General features: G+C 39.9%; 1 protein-coding gene across 1 annotated transcript in view; it reads right to left on the reverse strand.

Annotated features, from left to right (window-relative positions):
• The window catches only part of LOC126253226 (trypsin-1-like), a 180608-nt gene that overhangs the window by 131937 nt on the left and 33376 nt on the right, over window positions 1–15295 (reverse strand). Inside the window, exon 3 of the mRNA XM_049954414.1 lies at window positions 3502–3611. Within this exon, the coding sequence (XP_049810371.1) occupies window positions 3502–3611 (110 nt within the window). The remainder of the gene's footprint in view (window positions 1–3501; window positions 3612–15295) is intronic.

Below are 15295 nucleotides of genomic sequence, written 5' to 3' on the forward strand. Positions count from 1 at the left end.
GACAGACAACAAAATTATCCTAAAAGTGGTCTGTTTTTACCGACAGAGGTACAGAATCCCAAAAAAAGAAGACGTATGTAACGTCGTGGACCAGATCGCTTACTACGTTGTTGACCATGCAAAATAAGGAATATGAGGAAATTATGTGCCAGTTCTCAGACTTTGACAATTTTATCTAAAATATGGTTGGTTTCTCCTTCTTCCGGATCTTTTCTAAAGCAGTAAAGCCTTGGAAAATATTTGCAATTATACCTAGCTAATGTCTCTGAGCACTATGGGACTTAAAATCTGAGGTCATCAGTTCCCTAGAACTTAGAACTACTTAAACCTAACTAACCTAAGGACATCACACACATCCATGCCCGAGGCAGGATTCGAACCTGCGACCGTAGCGGTCTATACCTAGCTACTTTTACTCAGAAACTGAAGTACTTTACGATTCCTACAGCTGTGTCACACACACTTCTAAATGAGGTTTCTGCCTCTATGCTTGTATCTTCTGACAAAAAAAAGAACTGGCATTTCATAGAACCGCATGTGCCTTATTTTGAAGAACTTTCCCTGCAAGTACGCTGCGTGAAGACTGCGGTTCAATGCCATGTAGCAAAGAGATAACAAGGAGAACACATGAAGTATGAAGCCCAGTAGGCAAACAGTCAACTTAAGCGGCCTCCCATTCGGAAAAATGGGATGGAGTCACACAAACGGTTGATTCAAAGATGAATCTTCACCATTTTGCGTGAATTTATAGCAAGAGGGTTTAACACAGTGCCAAAATTCTATAAATTTTTCAATTTAAATTTCTTTTATTCCGTTGGAACTTTCTTGCGGCAGACTACATTACCAAGTTTACTTAATTACTCAAATCATTGCTGTGTGTTTGTTTTAGAGTTAATGTTCTGACATGTAGATAGTACTAATTTAATTACTTTGTAGCTTTTCCCATTCTCTGCCTAATGAGATTGAGTGTTTGAACCGGTTCTTTCGACATTTTAAATGGCCTGTCGAGCATTGATATTGCTGATTGTTAGTGGTCGTTAGGAGACGTAAAGGCCAAATGTATTAAAATGTTCTGGGCTATAAATTGTTTTGGAAGACTTTTTTGGTACCTAGTTTTTTTGTATTGGTACAAATGTGGATCTTACTATGTAGATGAGGAGATGATATCCGGTTGTTGCGATTCTGCAGTTTGGTTAACTCGAACCTGAAGTCTGTGTTACACATGTCTTAGCTCCACAGCTGGCTAAGTTAAAGTGTAGTTTGACATGCAGCTGACTTCCCAATTCGTAAATATATCATACAGCATAAATGATCAGGGTTATTATGTACCACATTAGTGTAACTACAGGGTGTTTCAAAAATGACCGGTATGTTTGAAGCGGTAATAAAAACTAAACGAGCAGCGATAGAAATACACCGTTTGTTGCAATATGCTTGGGACAACAGTACATTTTCAGGCAGACAAACTTTCGAAATTACAGTAGTTACAATTTTCAACAACAGATGGCGCTGCGGTCTGGGAAACTCTCTCTATAGTACGATATTTTCCACATATCCACCATGCGTAGCAATAATATGGCGTAGTCTCTGAATGAAATTACCCGAAACCTTTGACAACGTGTCTGGCGGAATGGCTTCACATGCAGATGAGATGTACTGCTTCAGCTGTTCAATTGTTTCTGGATTCTGGCGGTACACCTGGTCTTTCAAGTGTCCCCACAGAAAGAAGTCACAGGGGTTCATGTCTGGCGAATAGGGAGGCCAATCCACGCCGCCTCCTGTATGTTTCGGATAGCCCAAAGCAATCACACGATCATCGAAATATTCATTCAGGAAATTAAAGACGTCGGCCGTGCGATGTGGCCGGGCACCATCTTGCATAAACCACGAGGTGTTCGCAATGTTGTCTAAGGCAGTTTGTACCGACACAAATTCACGAAGAATGTCCAGATAGCGTGATGCAGTAATCGTTTAGGATCTGAAAAATGGGCCAATGATTCCTTTGGAAGAAATGGCGGTCCAGACCAGTACTTTTTGAGGATGCAGGGATGATGGGACTGCAACATGGGGCTTTTCGGTTCCCCATATGCGCCAGTTCTGTTTATTGACGAAGCCGTCCAGGTGAAAATAAGCTTCGTCAGTAAACCAAATGCTGCCCACATGCATATCGCCATCATCAATCCTGTGCACTATATCGTTAGCGAATGTCTCTCGTGCAGCAATGGTAGCGGCGCCGAGGGGTTGCCGCGTTTGAATTTTGTATGGATAGAGGTGTAAACTCTGGCGCATGAGACTATACGTGGACGTTGGCGTCATTTGGACCGCAGCTGCAACACGGTGAACGGAAACCCGAGGCCGCTGTTGGATCACCTGCTGCACTAGCTGCGCGTTGCCCTCTGTGGTTGCCGTACGCGGTCACCCTACCTTTCCAGCACGTTCATCCGTCACGTTCCCAGTCCGTTGAAATTTTTCAAACAGATCCTTTATTGTATCGCTTTTCGGTCCTTTGGTTACATTAAACCTCCGTTGAAAACTTCGTCTTGTTGCAACAACACTGTGTTCTAGGCGGTGGAATTCCAACACCAGAAAAATCAACTGTTCTAAGGAATAAACCATGTTGTCTACAGCACACTTGCACGTTGTGAACAGCACACGCTTACAGCAGAAAGACGACGTATAGAATGGCGCACCCACAGACTGCGTTGTCTTCTATATCTTTCACATCACTTGCAGCGCCATCTGTTGTTGAAAATTGTAACTACTGTAATTTCGAAAGTTTGTCCGCCTGAAAATGTACTGTTGTCCCAAGCATATTGCAACAAACGGTGTATTTCTATCGCTGCTCGTTTAGTTTTTATTGCCGTTTCAAATATACCGGTCATTTTTGAAACACCCTGTATGTTTATCAAACGGACGTTACGCCAGATTATTTCATCAGCGTTAGATTATGCATCACCTCAGACTTCTGCCTGTGAAAAGACACCTTAAAAAAGAAAGTTATAAACGTAATTATGCACAAAACAGATTAACCACGACTGGTAGAAGGAACTGGCTATGGTTTTCTTGAAAAACCATTCCAGCATTCATCATAAGTGATATCAGAAATTAGTAGTTATCCTAGTTAATGAATGCTGCAGGGAATGATATACTGCTGTACACAAATGGAGAGCTTCCATTCACACCACTAATAATACCTTACTTGATTTTAGCCCTAGTTTGCCTTCCTTGGCATTCTCCCGAATGGAACAAGATGTAACTCTGGCCCATACACGTACGCCAAGCTGTGTACCTCACAACCGTAGCAATGTCAAGTGAAACGTCATTGAGTGCCTCAAAATATTTTGAATTCCATCTTTTACAGATAGAAATTCTGCAAGGCTATTTACGTAATTGTAATATTTGTGTTAACATGGAACATAACGCGTAAGCTACAGGTTTGTGGACAAATCTATACGATAAATAGTGATATATGGGAGGAGTGTTTGGGATTTATTCACTCACATATCTCCGTTGGTGTAAAAGACACAGTGGGCTGCCGTGACGAGATTGTTAGCGTCAGCGATGGTGGCGCCGCAGAACGGCCGACTGCTGCTGCTCGTCCACAGTCCAGCCTGCAACAGGAGTGCATTTGACAGCGTAAATCACAACGTTCTCCTAGAAATACTGTGGGTTTAAATATTTGACGGCTTAGACAACGAATGACTCGTGTTTTATTTCTGGGAAAACAATGAAGACGAGGAGGATTCCCTGACCCGAAATTTAAAGCTGTTTAATTTGTTATAGGCCTATAAACAGAAGTTCTGTTTCTTCTCCAGATTGAAACGTCTCAACAGAGCCGTTCCATAAGAATATCCCATTAATAAAGCAATTATTAATTATTTGACCCACAGTGTAACTGTGGTTGAGTGTATGAACCGCTCCAGAAGGGCAGACTGATGGCAGAAAAATGTTTTTCTTGCCACAAAACCAAGTATTTTACAAAAGGTCATCAATGTTTGATTATATCATGTCACTTACTGTGTTCCACGTTTCCACATGTATACCTTTTCCTTCCCCCGAACCGTCTCGTGCGTGTGAAAGTGAACAAATGAGTGTTTGAATGTCTTTTCTGTCTATTTGTGGTGGAAGATGAGTTGGTCGTCGTCTGCTGGAGCGTGAGCTGTGTGCTCGCTGCTTGGTGGGGAGAGCAGTGTGACCAACTCAAAATCCTTGTACCTGGGCGGAGAGGTGTAGTCTTTCTGGAGGTGGCATTGTTTGTCTGTTAGGTTGGTGCCAGGAGCTCTCTCTGCTTTCCATTTTCACGTAGTAGCCGGTGGAACCTTTGTGGAGAGGAAGGCATTCTGCTGCTGGTTACTGGTGTGTAAAGAAGCAGTCCCATGTTGCTCTGCTAGGAACTTCCGAAATTTGCGTTTTGTCCGTTGTAACATAGCCTGAAATATTTAAGTTCCGTTCATCTGAAACGCTATGGGTCTCCCAGTGGCTTTGTGCTATGAGGTAGCAGTAACAGCTGACTACTATGTGCAATTTTTGCACTGACCAGACTTGACTTTGTCCCAGTGGAACAACGTGGTGAAATTCACCCACCACAGAAACTTCCCATCACATTTAAGCTAGAATAACTTGTCCATCCTTCGTGTGGAAGTAAGGGTGATTGTTCCTACGTGAGTGTGCGTTTTTCAGTTTCTTTACGCCCTTGAATTCTAAACTGATCGTCGTGCCCTTTGTTCCAATTGTAACGGTTGTGGTTTTCCTGTATAATAAGTTTCTTTCGTTGTGACCTTAAGTAATTACATGTTATGATTTTATTTGTGAATTCTCGAAGTTTTCATGCAAGTGCGGAAATCTGCCGTGACAAATCTATTGTGTGGGAACCACGTGGGTGTGGGATAGGTGGAGGCCTTCAGCCGGACCAGATTATTCCCCATCGATTTGATTTATCCGTCTGCTATTCTGTGATAATAAATGCACTCCCTCTGCCCACTTTTCCCCCTTTGCATGGGAGTGCTGGTGGTGGTTCTTGCTGAGTCCCTCTTCTGAGTCTGAACTGAGTAATTGAGCGTATGGCCATTTCCTTATTACTACAGTTCCTTTTCCTTCCGTTTTACGATCTTCTCATTAAAGAGAAACAGTTTTGTTCCAGTGTCAGGTAAGCGTTACAATGTAATTGATTCTCGCCATTATTGAGCACTGCTAATTGAGTAATATACCATAAATCCTGCTTATTATTTCATGATCGTTAGGTTAATACCCGATTTTAATTGTAAAATCAATACGAATGCTCTGAACATTTTATATCTTTTGACGAGTCATTGCAAAAAAGCAGTAATAAAAGGGACGGTGAAAATCGCCAGAACAATTTAATTAAGTGATCAAAAAAAGGGGGAAAATAATTGTAAATCCCTTTTTTTATGAACATTTTCCAGTTCAGTCTCCTCTCTTGTCTTAAGAGTCGGCTTCGGCTGGTGGCGACCCTGAAATTCTATCATATTAGTTGTTAAGTCTGAATGCCCCCAAGGTACTAAAAGTAGCATACCGATTCATGGGCCCTAGGTCAAGTTGCTAGTGCAGACTCCATGCAAGACCTAAGCATCCTACTTACAAGATAACACAATTATTATAATCAATACGGAGAGAAATGGAATTAAAGAGCAACTTGCAAATGATTTATTTCAATAAATTACTGACGAATGTTCATGCACTCACTTTGAAAGAAAGATGCAGCACCATGGATGAATTTGAGTCATCGCTACAAATTCATAAATGTGAATGAATATTAATATTTTCGATATTCAGACTGAAGAGAACTTGATTTGAAAACACATTTTAGAGCTTCTCGGGAAAGTCTGATCACCCACTTTTGCACTTCGTTGTGGCAAAAAGTGAAGAGGGATGAATTAAGAAGGTACCATACTTACTTTATTTTCAGTTAGTTACTTGTGTAAGGTATATTCTAAGTAAGTCAGTTTTAAGATAAAGTTTTTATTTCGCAGTGAACACATAGTGGGTTGTGGGGCGATCACTCTGTTGTGGAAATAATTCAAAAGCCAAGATCGCTTAAATACTGTTTACTGGATGACCGGTTTCAACACACTAAAGGTGTCATCATCGGATCTGAATGTAGCTGAACATTTATGCACCATTTGGATACAACGATAAATGAGGCAGACCAGCTGATATAAAATCACTGTCACGGAAATAAAAAATAAATAAAAAACTACTGCGTTCATGGTCATTCTATTCCATGGATGGAATAGAACAACTGGTCTCATGGTCATTCTATTCCATGGATGTCGTGTTGTCCTCATATCATTTCATCAGCCGGCCGCTGTAGCTGAGCGGTTCTAGGCGCTTCAAGTCCGGAACCATGCTTCTACTGCGGTCGCAGGCTCGAATCCTGCCTCGGGCATGGATGTGTGAGATGTCCTTAGGTTAAGTTAGGTTTAAGTAGTTCTAAGTCTATGGGACTGATAACCTCAGATGTTAAGTGCCATAGTGCTTAGAGCCATTTGAACCATTTAAAATCCGAATAAATAAAACTCGACCTGGATATCTGCCACCCACCCCCACCCTCCACCCGCATGCCCCACAAAAATTATATCGATATGGCATATTTAACCAGACCGCCTATGTGACATGCCCCTTGTATATTTTACATTGTTATAACAGGGCTGGACTTACGTATAGGTCAGTAGGCCCAGACGAGAGGAAAAAAGGTACCCAAAGATCTCGATACGCGCTTGTCGTTTTAATGGACTTGGTCCCAAAGGACAGCATGTAATTCGGAAACGTGGAGGACAAGCAAGCAGCCAACAGCACTGTCACTAGCGTTCAGTTGGACGGCGACTGCGAATATCGCCGGTTTCAACTGCTTTGCAGTTACCTTTCGAACCCATTCGTGTACAACAGTGCTTGCTACTGATGATATTATTACCCCTGAAGGGTAGTGGAAGTTACAGCTTGTAAAAAGATTTTGTGAACAACAACTTTCTCACATAGTCCACCCTCTACACACATACTTTGTACTTCGAACCAGGCTTCTACGACAGTAATATTGAGATATATATGTCGCGAATGCTTAAATATCTCATGAAAATCCTTTCTCCGAGCTCTAGATAGTATGCACACTAGACCGAAATTGCTTCGTTATTCACTTCGCAATGATAATTGATCTAACTGGCAGCACAGTACAGCAGTAACTATATAATGGCTAGCACACTGCAGCAGGACCTACTCAGTATTATTATTATTATTATTATTATTATTATTATTATTATTATTATTATTATTTCTTTACTTTCTCAGACGTTAAGTCTGGTTGAGAATGGAAAGTGACGCGGACCTTGATCAAGCGTCACTTCCTATTAACTGTACGGTATGTGTTATATTGCATTTAGGAACTTTCGGGTAATTGAACATGTATCAATAATTACGGATTTCTGTAGTTGTATATATGTGTTTGGATGTAGCTGTATTGCATTGATGTACTGGTGGATATTGTGTGGTATGACTCCTGTAGTTGATACTATAATTGGTATGATGTCAACTTTATCCTGATGCCACATGTCTTTGATTTCCTCAGCCAGTTGGATGTATTTTTCAATTTTTTCTCCTGTTTTCTTTTGTATATTTGTTGTATTGGGTATGGATATTTCGATTAGTTCTGTTAATTTCTTCTTTTTATTGGTGAGTATGATGTCAGGTTTGTTATGTGGCGTTGTTTTATCTGTTATAATGGTTCTGTTCCAGTATAATTTGTATTCATCATTCTCCAGTACATTTTGTGGTGCATACTTGTATGTAGTAACTTGTTGTTTTAAAAGTTTATGTTGTAAGGCAAGCTGTTGATGTATTATTTTTGCGACATTGTCATGTCTTCTGGGGTATTCTGTATTTGCTAGTATTGTACATCCGCTTTTGATGTGATCTACTGTTTCTATTTGTTGTTTACAAAGTCTGCATTTATCTGTTGTGGTATTGGGATCTTTAATAATATGCTTGCTGTAATACCTGGTGTTTATTGTTTGATCCTGTATTGCAATCATGAATCCTTCTGTCTCACTGTATATATTGCCTTTTCTTAGCCATGTGTTGGATGCGTCTTGATCGATGTGTGGCTGTGTTAGATGATACGGGTGCTTGCCATGAAGTGTTTTCTTTTTCCAATTTACTTTCTTCGTATCTGTTGATGTTATGTGGTCTAAAAGGTTGTAGAGGTGGTTATGAAATTGTAGTGGTGTAGCCGATGTATTTATATGAGTGATTGCTTTGTGTATTTTGCTAGTTTCTGCTCGTTCTATAAAGAATTTTCTTAAATTGTCTACCTGTCCATAATGTAGGTTTTTTATATCGATAAATCCCCTTCCTCCTTCCTTTCTGCTTAATGTGAATCTTTCTATTGCTGAATGTATGTGATGTATTCTATATTTATGGCATTGTGATCGTGTAAGTGTATTGAGTGCTTCTAGGTCTGTGTTACTCCATTTCACTACTCCAAATGAGTAGGTCAATATTGGTATGGCATAAGTATTTATAGCTTTGGTCTTGTTTCTTGCTGTCAATTCTGTTTTCAGTATTTTTGTTAGTCATTGTCTATATTTTTCTTTTAGTTCTTCTTTAATATTTGTATTAACTATTCCTATTTTTTGTCTGTATCCTAGATATTTATAGGCATCCGTTTTTTCCACCGCTTCTATGCAGTCGCTGTGGTTATCCAATATGTAATCTTCTTGTTTAGTGTGTTTTCCCTTGACTATGCTATTTTTCTTACATTTGTCTGTTCCAAAAGCCATACTTATATCATTGCTGAATACTTCTGTTATCTTTAGTAATTGGTTGAGTTGTTGATTGGTTGCTGCCAGTAGTTTTAGATCATCCATGTATAGCAAATGTGTGGTTTTGTGTGGGTATGTTCCAGTAATATTGTATCCATAATTTGTATTATTTAGCATGTTGGATAGTGGGTTCAGAGCAAGGCAGAACCAGAAAGGACTTAATGAGTCTCCTTGGTATATTCCACGCTTAATATGTATTGGCTGTGATGTGATATTATTTGAATTTGTTTGGATATTAAGTGTGGTTTTCCAATTTTTCATTACTATGTTTAGGAACTGTATCAATTTAGGATCTACTTTGTATATTTCCAATATTTGTAGTAACCATGAGTGGGGTACACTATCAAAAGCTTTTTAGTAATCAATGTATGCGTAGTGTAGCGACCTTTGTTTAGTTTTAGCTTGATATGTCACCTCTGCATCTATTATCAGTTGCTCTTTACATCCTCGTGCTCCTTTGCAACAGCCTTTTTGTTCTTCATTTATAATTTTGTTCTGTGTTGTATGTGTCATTAATTTCTGTTTAATGATTGAATATTTTGTATATTGTTGGTAGGCATGTTATGGGGCGATATTTTGCTGGGTTCGCTGTGTCTGCTTGATCTTTAGGTTTCAGATAAGTTATTCCATGTGTAAGTGTATCAGGGAATGTGTATGGGTCTGCAATGTAACTGTTAAATAATTTAGTTGGATGTGAATGTGTTGAGGTGAACTTCTTTAACCAGAAATTTGCTATTTTATCATTTCCAGCGGCTTTCCAATTGTGAGTAGAATTAATTGCTTGGGTGACTTCATGTTGCAAAATTATCACTTCAGGCATTTGTGGTATCATCTTGTATGTGTCTGTTTCTGCTTGTATCCACCGTGCATGCCTGTTATGTTGTACCGGGTTAGACCATATGTTGCTCCAGAAGTGTTCCATGTCTGTTATGTTTGGTGGATTGTTTATTTTAATGTGTGTGTTATCTATTGTCTGGTAAAATTTCTTTTGGTTTGTGTTGAATGTTTGGTTTTGTTTCCTTCTATTTTCACTTTTTTTGTATCTTCTGAGTCGTTTGGCTAATGCTTGTAATTTCTGCTTCTTTTCGTCTAATTGCTCTGTCGCTTCTTGTTGTGAGATTTTACCTAACCTTTTTCGTTTTTTTCCGAGATTTCATTTCTTATAAATTGTGTTAGCTGTCCGATGTCTTTTCTCAGTTTTTCTATTCTGATCTGTAGCCTGTGTTGCCATGCTGGTTTTGTGGGTTTCTTCTGTGTGTTGGTTGGTTCTGATCTCTGTCTAGTGTGTATATTTAGTGTAGTGAGTGCTCCTATATAAACCAGCAGTTGTAACTCTTCCATAGTTGTGTTTTCATTTATTTTGTTGTGTATGATTTTGTTGATAGTTTTTAGTGTTGTTTCGACTTGTGGGTTATTTGGTGGTCTATGCAAGAATGGTCTTATGTCTGTATTTGTGTCTTTGTATTCTATATATGTCAGCTGAAATTTTTCTTCTATATCTAACATGTGTGTCACTTCGTGTTCTATTTGTGCTTGTTCTGGTGGCTGTCTTAAGATTTCGTTTTCCTCTGATTGTTTAATTGGTGCGTGTTGTTCTTTGTTTGTTTGCTCTGGGATGTTTGAGACCATTACTGTATTTTCTTCTTCTTCTGATTGCACATTATTTTGTTCCAGTAGTTGTTGTACTTGTTGTTTGATGTTTTCTAATTCTGACTGGGGTATCCTGTTATTTTTGATTATTACACGGATCTGATCAGCTAGTCGTTGTTCTGTTAAAAATTTTAATTCTGGGTATCTGGTAATAAATGTTGTGTATACTTGTGATCTGTATCCAGTTGTGTTGGTTCCTAGGTTTGTTGCTTGGTAATAACAGAACATGAGGTGTCGATTAACTTCATCTGACCATCTCATCCTCTGTCTTTGTTTTCCTTCTAGGGTGGTTGCAGGAAGCATATCCCGCAAAACACCTCTATTTGGATTTAAATCATTTTCCAGTTGGCTAGCAGTGTCGTTACCATTGTGGGCGGGCATAGGGTTCAAGCGTCGTCCCCGACCATGACGGCGCTTGTCCGAGGCTTCTTTAGTTCTGTCCTGAACCAACTAATCACACTAAAGGGGGGTTAGCCCTATTAGTGGTTTGTTCTTTTCGTCGCCTTTTACGACTGGCAGAACATACCGGAGGCCTATTCTTTTCCCGGGCCTCCACGGGTATTATTATTATTATTATTATTATTATTATTATTAGTTCAGTGATCAGACATAAACCCCTGGCAGCCTGAAGTCTTCCAGCTGCTGCCAGTTCAGGAGTACGGAGTCCAGTTATTAAAAGATTTACGATTTCATTATTAAATTCAGTCATCAGTTGCAAATATATTTCTCTTTCGCTTTACTGGTTTCCACAGGTTAATTTTTCAGCTTCAGAAGCCTACAAAATTAGGGATATTACAAATTTTTTGACCTTCGCTATACATTTATGTAAAGTATAAGGATTATTTTACAGAAACTTAATTAGTATTCGTTTAGCACATTTCAGTATTTTCTTAGAAGCATAGTGCCATGCCATGATATGTCCAAAAATATATATATTATATATGATTACTGTAAACATAAATTGACAATTTAAAGTAACTGAATCAAGTCTATGTGCATGTCAAGCTGTTGTACCAGCAGCATATAAAAAATGTAGCTAAGGCACATAAAGTAGTTACATATAATAAATTTGAAAAAAATGTGGCAAATAGTTGTAATATATAAAAGGAAAGGGCTAATTCTCACATGCTATGCAATCAAAGTAGTGTCTATTTTTACTATAAGGTGATCAATCAACAAATCTTTTGAATTTGGGTGCAAATAAGTAAATTTTATCCATAGTGGATGCTGTTGAACTCCGTGACTGTTCCTTTATAGGGCGTAGAAAAATTTCCGCTACCACTCACAGTAAAAAAAAAAATATGGTTCAAATGGCTCTGAGCACTATGGGACTTAACTTCTGAGGTCATCAGTCTCCTAGAACTTAGAACTACTTAAACCTAACTAACCTAAGGACATCACACACACCCATGCCCGAGGCAGGATTCGAACCTGCGATCGTAGCGGTCGCGCGGTTCCTGACTGAAGCGCCTAGAACCGCTCGGCCACCCCGGCCGGCAGTCACAGTAAAAGATTATTTATTTGTCACACGACCGGTTTCGGGCTTGTGCCCATGCTTAGGTGTTTATACTGCTGGAGATCACTGTATAAATACAAAAAAAAATTATTTGCTGGTGTATTTGTACGGTGATCTCCAGCTAGCGGAAATTTTTCTACGCCCTATAATTGGGTTGGAATGTTTAGGTATTTCAAATTCTTCTAAAAAGTTCATTTTGTAGCCCTAGTCAATAATATGAAAAATTACCATGTTAAGCAAGGATGGAGTAGAAAGCCTGAGTTTTCTGCAAAAGTTGACATATATGAATTCTCACCGTCTTTTTGTGTAAATGCTCATGAAAGCGAGTCTTAAATGCCCTCCCTGTCTGTCCTACATAAAAACTCAGACATAAATTGCACCGTGTTTTTATATAGCCAAGATTTGACAAATTTACCAGCTGGAGCTTTCTCATTGTGCTCTTTCCAGCTGTGTCTACGTTACAGGATTACTAGTTTGTATCCCACATAATAGCACGACTAGTTTGGGAGCCAGTGGGGCGTATTCAACGATTACTGTGACTTCAGAGGTTATTCCCTTCCAGTACTCCGAGTACGTACCATTGAAATCTGCCATTACCTGACATAAAAGTAAACCTCTTGTCAGCTAGCTGCTTCTGAACCATCTTCGAGTTCCTACTGTAAGTTATTCTTGTCGTTTGTTTACACGGAATAAGGGAATTAGTCTGTAACAATTAAATCAACTAACTAATGTGGTAACAATTCCCTGTGCTAACTGCCGATGAAGGAGTGGAACAGGAAGCACATCTTCAGTGGAAGGAGAGACGCTTAGTGTGCACTATGTATGCGGATATTACATGTTTCGCTTCTCGCTCAGCATTGGCCACTAGCACTGTGGTATCACATATTGATATCTTCCCACATGCCTCAAAGTTGTCAGCGGAATCGCAAATTGCTGTCAGACGTCGATAGCGCTCGTGTCGGATCCAGTGGACCCAGTGGAACACGCCCGCTGAGCCACGCCTCCAGAGGCTCTGGACTACGAGCGCCCTCTGCTGCCGCAGTACAGGATGGCCGGCGGCAGCCCTCAGCCCTCTCACGCACGGAGCCTGTTCACTATGTGAAGCTACGCAGACGCCGCCCAATCGCCGCTCGGACTCCATCGTTCATGCTTTATAAAGGAAGTGTCATCCTTATTGACACTGATAGCTAGCTTCATATGCTTCGAGAAATGCAAGTAAATCTTCTGTTTACTGTGTTAATTTGTTCGCTAATCTCTTCCGCTCCTGTCCAGCTTTCCTACAATGGCAGCTGTTGCTCCACACTGAAGCTCAGCTCTCCTTACAATTGTACACTATAAGTATTACATTAGTTAGTTAACTACGTACAACACGTTAACTCACTATAACCCTTCCACCAGCATATATATACGATGTGTGACAATAATGTAATGAGACTGATGTGAGAAAAAATGTTGCTCACCGTTTTAGTCAAGTTTAGTGTTGTCTCCTACAAAGTAGTTCCCTTCTGATTGAACACACTTTTTCAAGCGCTTCTGCCATTGATGGTAACAATTCTGGTACTCATCTTCTGTAATATCCTCCAAGATCCTCGTCACAGCTTTTCGGACATATTGTGTCGTTTGAAAATGGTGTCCCTTGAGCGCCGTTTTGACTCTTGGAAATAGAAGAAAGTCGCACGGAGCGATATCTGGTGAATAAGGTGGCTGTGGCAGTACTGAAATTTGTTTTGATTTTAAAAATTGCTGTATTGACAGAGCAGTATGGGATGGCGCATTATTGTGATGCAGAATCCAATTATCAGCACTATTGGCGCAGACACGAAGAACTCTTTTACGAAGTCTTTCTAAAATTTCTTTGCAGTAGTATTGGTTAACTGTTTGTCCTGGAGGCACTCAATTTTTATGAACAATTCCCTTGGAATCAAAGAAGCACACAAGCATAGATTTCACTTTTGACTTTGAAGTGCGAGCTTTTTTTGGTCTGGGTGATCCCTTTGAGCACCATTGCGAACTTTGGCGTTTTGTCTCTGGATCGTACTGAAGCTTACCATAAGTTGTCGTCGCGTTTTCACCCAATTTAAAGCAAGAAGAAATGGCATACCGTTGCGCAATATTATGCGCTTCCATTTCCGTGACGAGAGACACAAACACGTGTTCACTTATTACAGCACAATTCACGACTGAGCAGTTGCATCGATGTACTGCGTGGACTAGAAGCAGCTTATAGACCAAGATCAAAGATATTGTGCCTACGCAAGCCTGCAGGTTTGCCACATCTTGCAAAGAAAATCAGGCTCATTACTTTATTGTCGCTCCTCGTAGAGTGAAATACGTTTTGCGAAATGTTTGGCCCTGCAGCATGAAGGTGGTGTGTTTTCGTACATAAGCCATCGTTCAAAGTGACTCCTGTTCGATTCCAGCTGCAAGCTGTCTTAGAGAGTAATTCGAATTTAGAAACACGCTTTATTTATCTTATGCGTGCCGCATCTCGTGGTCGTGCGGTAGCGTTCTCGCTTCCCACGCCCGGGTTCCCGGGTTCGATTCCCCGCGGGGTCAGGGATTTTCTCTGCCTCGTGATGGCTGGGTGTTGTGTGCTGTCCTTAGGTTAGTTAGGTTTAAGTAGTTCTAAGTTCTAGGGGACTGATGACCATAGATGTTAAGTCCCATAGTGCTCAGAGCCATTTGAACCAATCTTATGCGTGTAGTGATTTTTAGTTAGTTATTTTTTATTAGATAGTAATGCAACATTGTTCATGGGGGTATGTGGTACATGAAGCGCCACCACTATTACTCTACTACTAGTCTGCGACTAAATGGGGCGATTAGCATCAGTAATAATAATTATTTACATAATAACAATAGTAATAATGAAGTATCTGTATAGTACGTTATTTCAGAATTACTAATAGCAGTACATGGTAGGTGACAGCTCTGACCTGCTGCTAGGAGGCTAACTCGAATAATCTGCGAGAACGATGGAACACCCAATCAGAATGGACAAGTGTGCAGTCATCATTATGCTTCCAATTTTCTGTCTTTTCAAGTATAGTTTTAGCGTAGCCTGATTCCGGAAGTAGATTAAAAGTATTGTTTTACAAAAGTGAACACTTCAAATATGGACCTACGTAGTACGACCTGCCAGTCAGCCGAGAAAAGGACAGGTTGTTTCCTAGTTTAAAAAAAAACAAACAGATTGTACTAAAAAACAAGAAAAATAGGATGGTCACCCAGAAACTGACATTACAGTTAACTGTGAAAGTTAAAATTATTTATTTTTATTTCCTTTGCGAGGTTGTTG

The sequence above is a fragment of the Schistocerca nitens genome, chromosome 4 (genome assembly GCF_023898315.1).
Source record: "Schistocerca nitens isolate TAMUIC-IGC-003100 chromosome 4, iqSchNite1.1, whole genome shotgun sequence".
NCBI classification, from domain to species: domain Eukaryota; kingdom Metazoa; phylum Arthropoda; class Insecta; order Orthoptera; family Acrididae; genus Schistocerca; species Schistocerca nitens.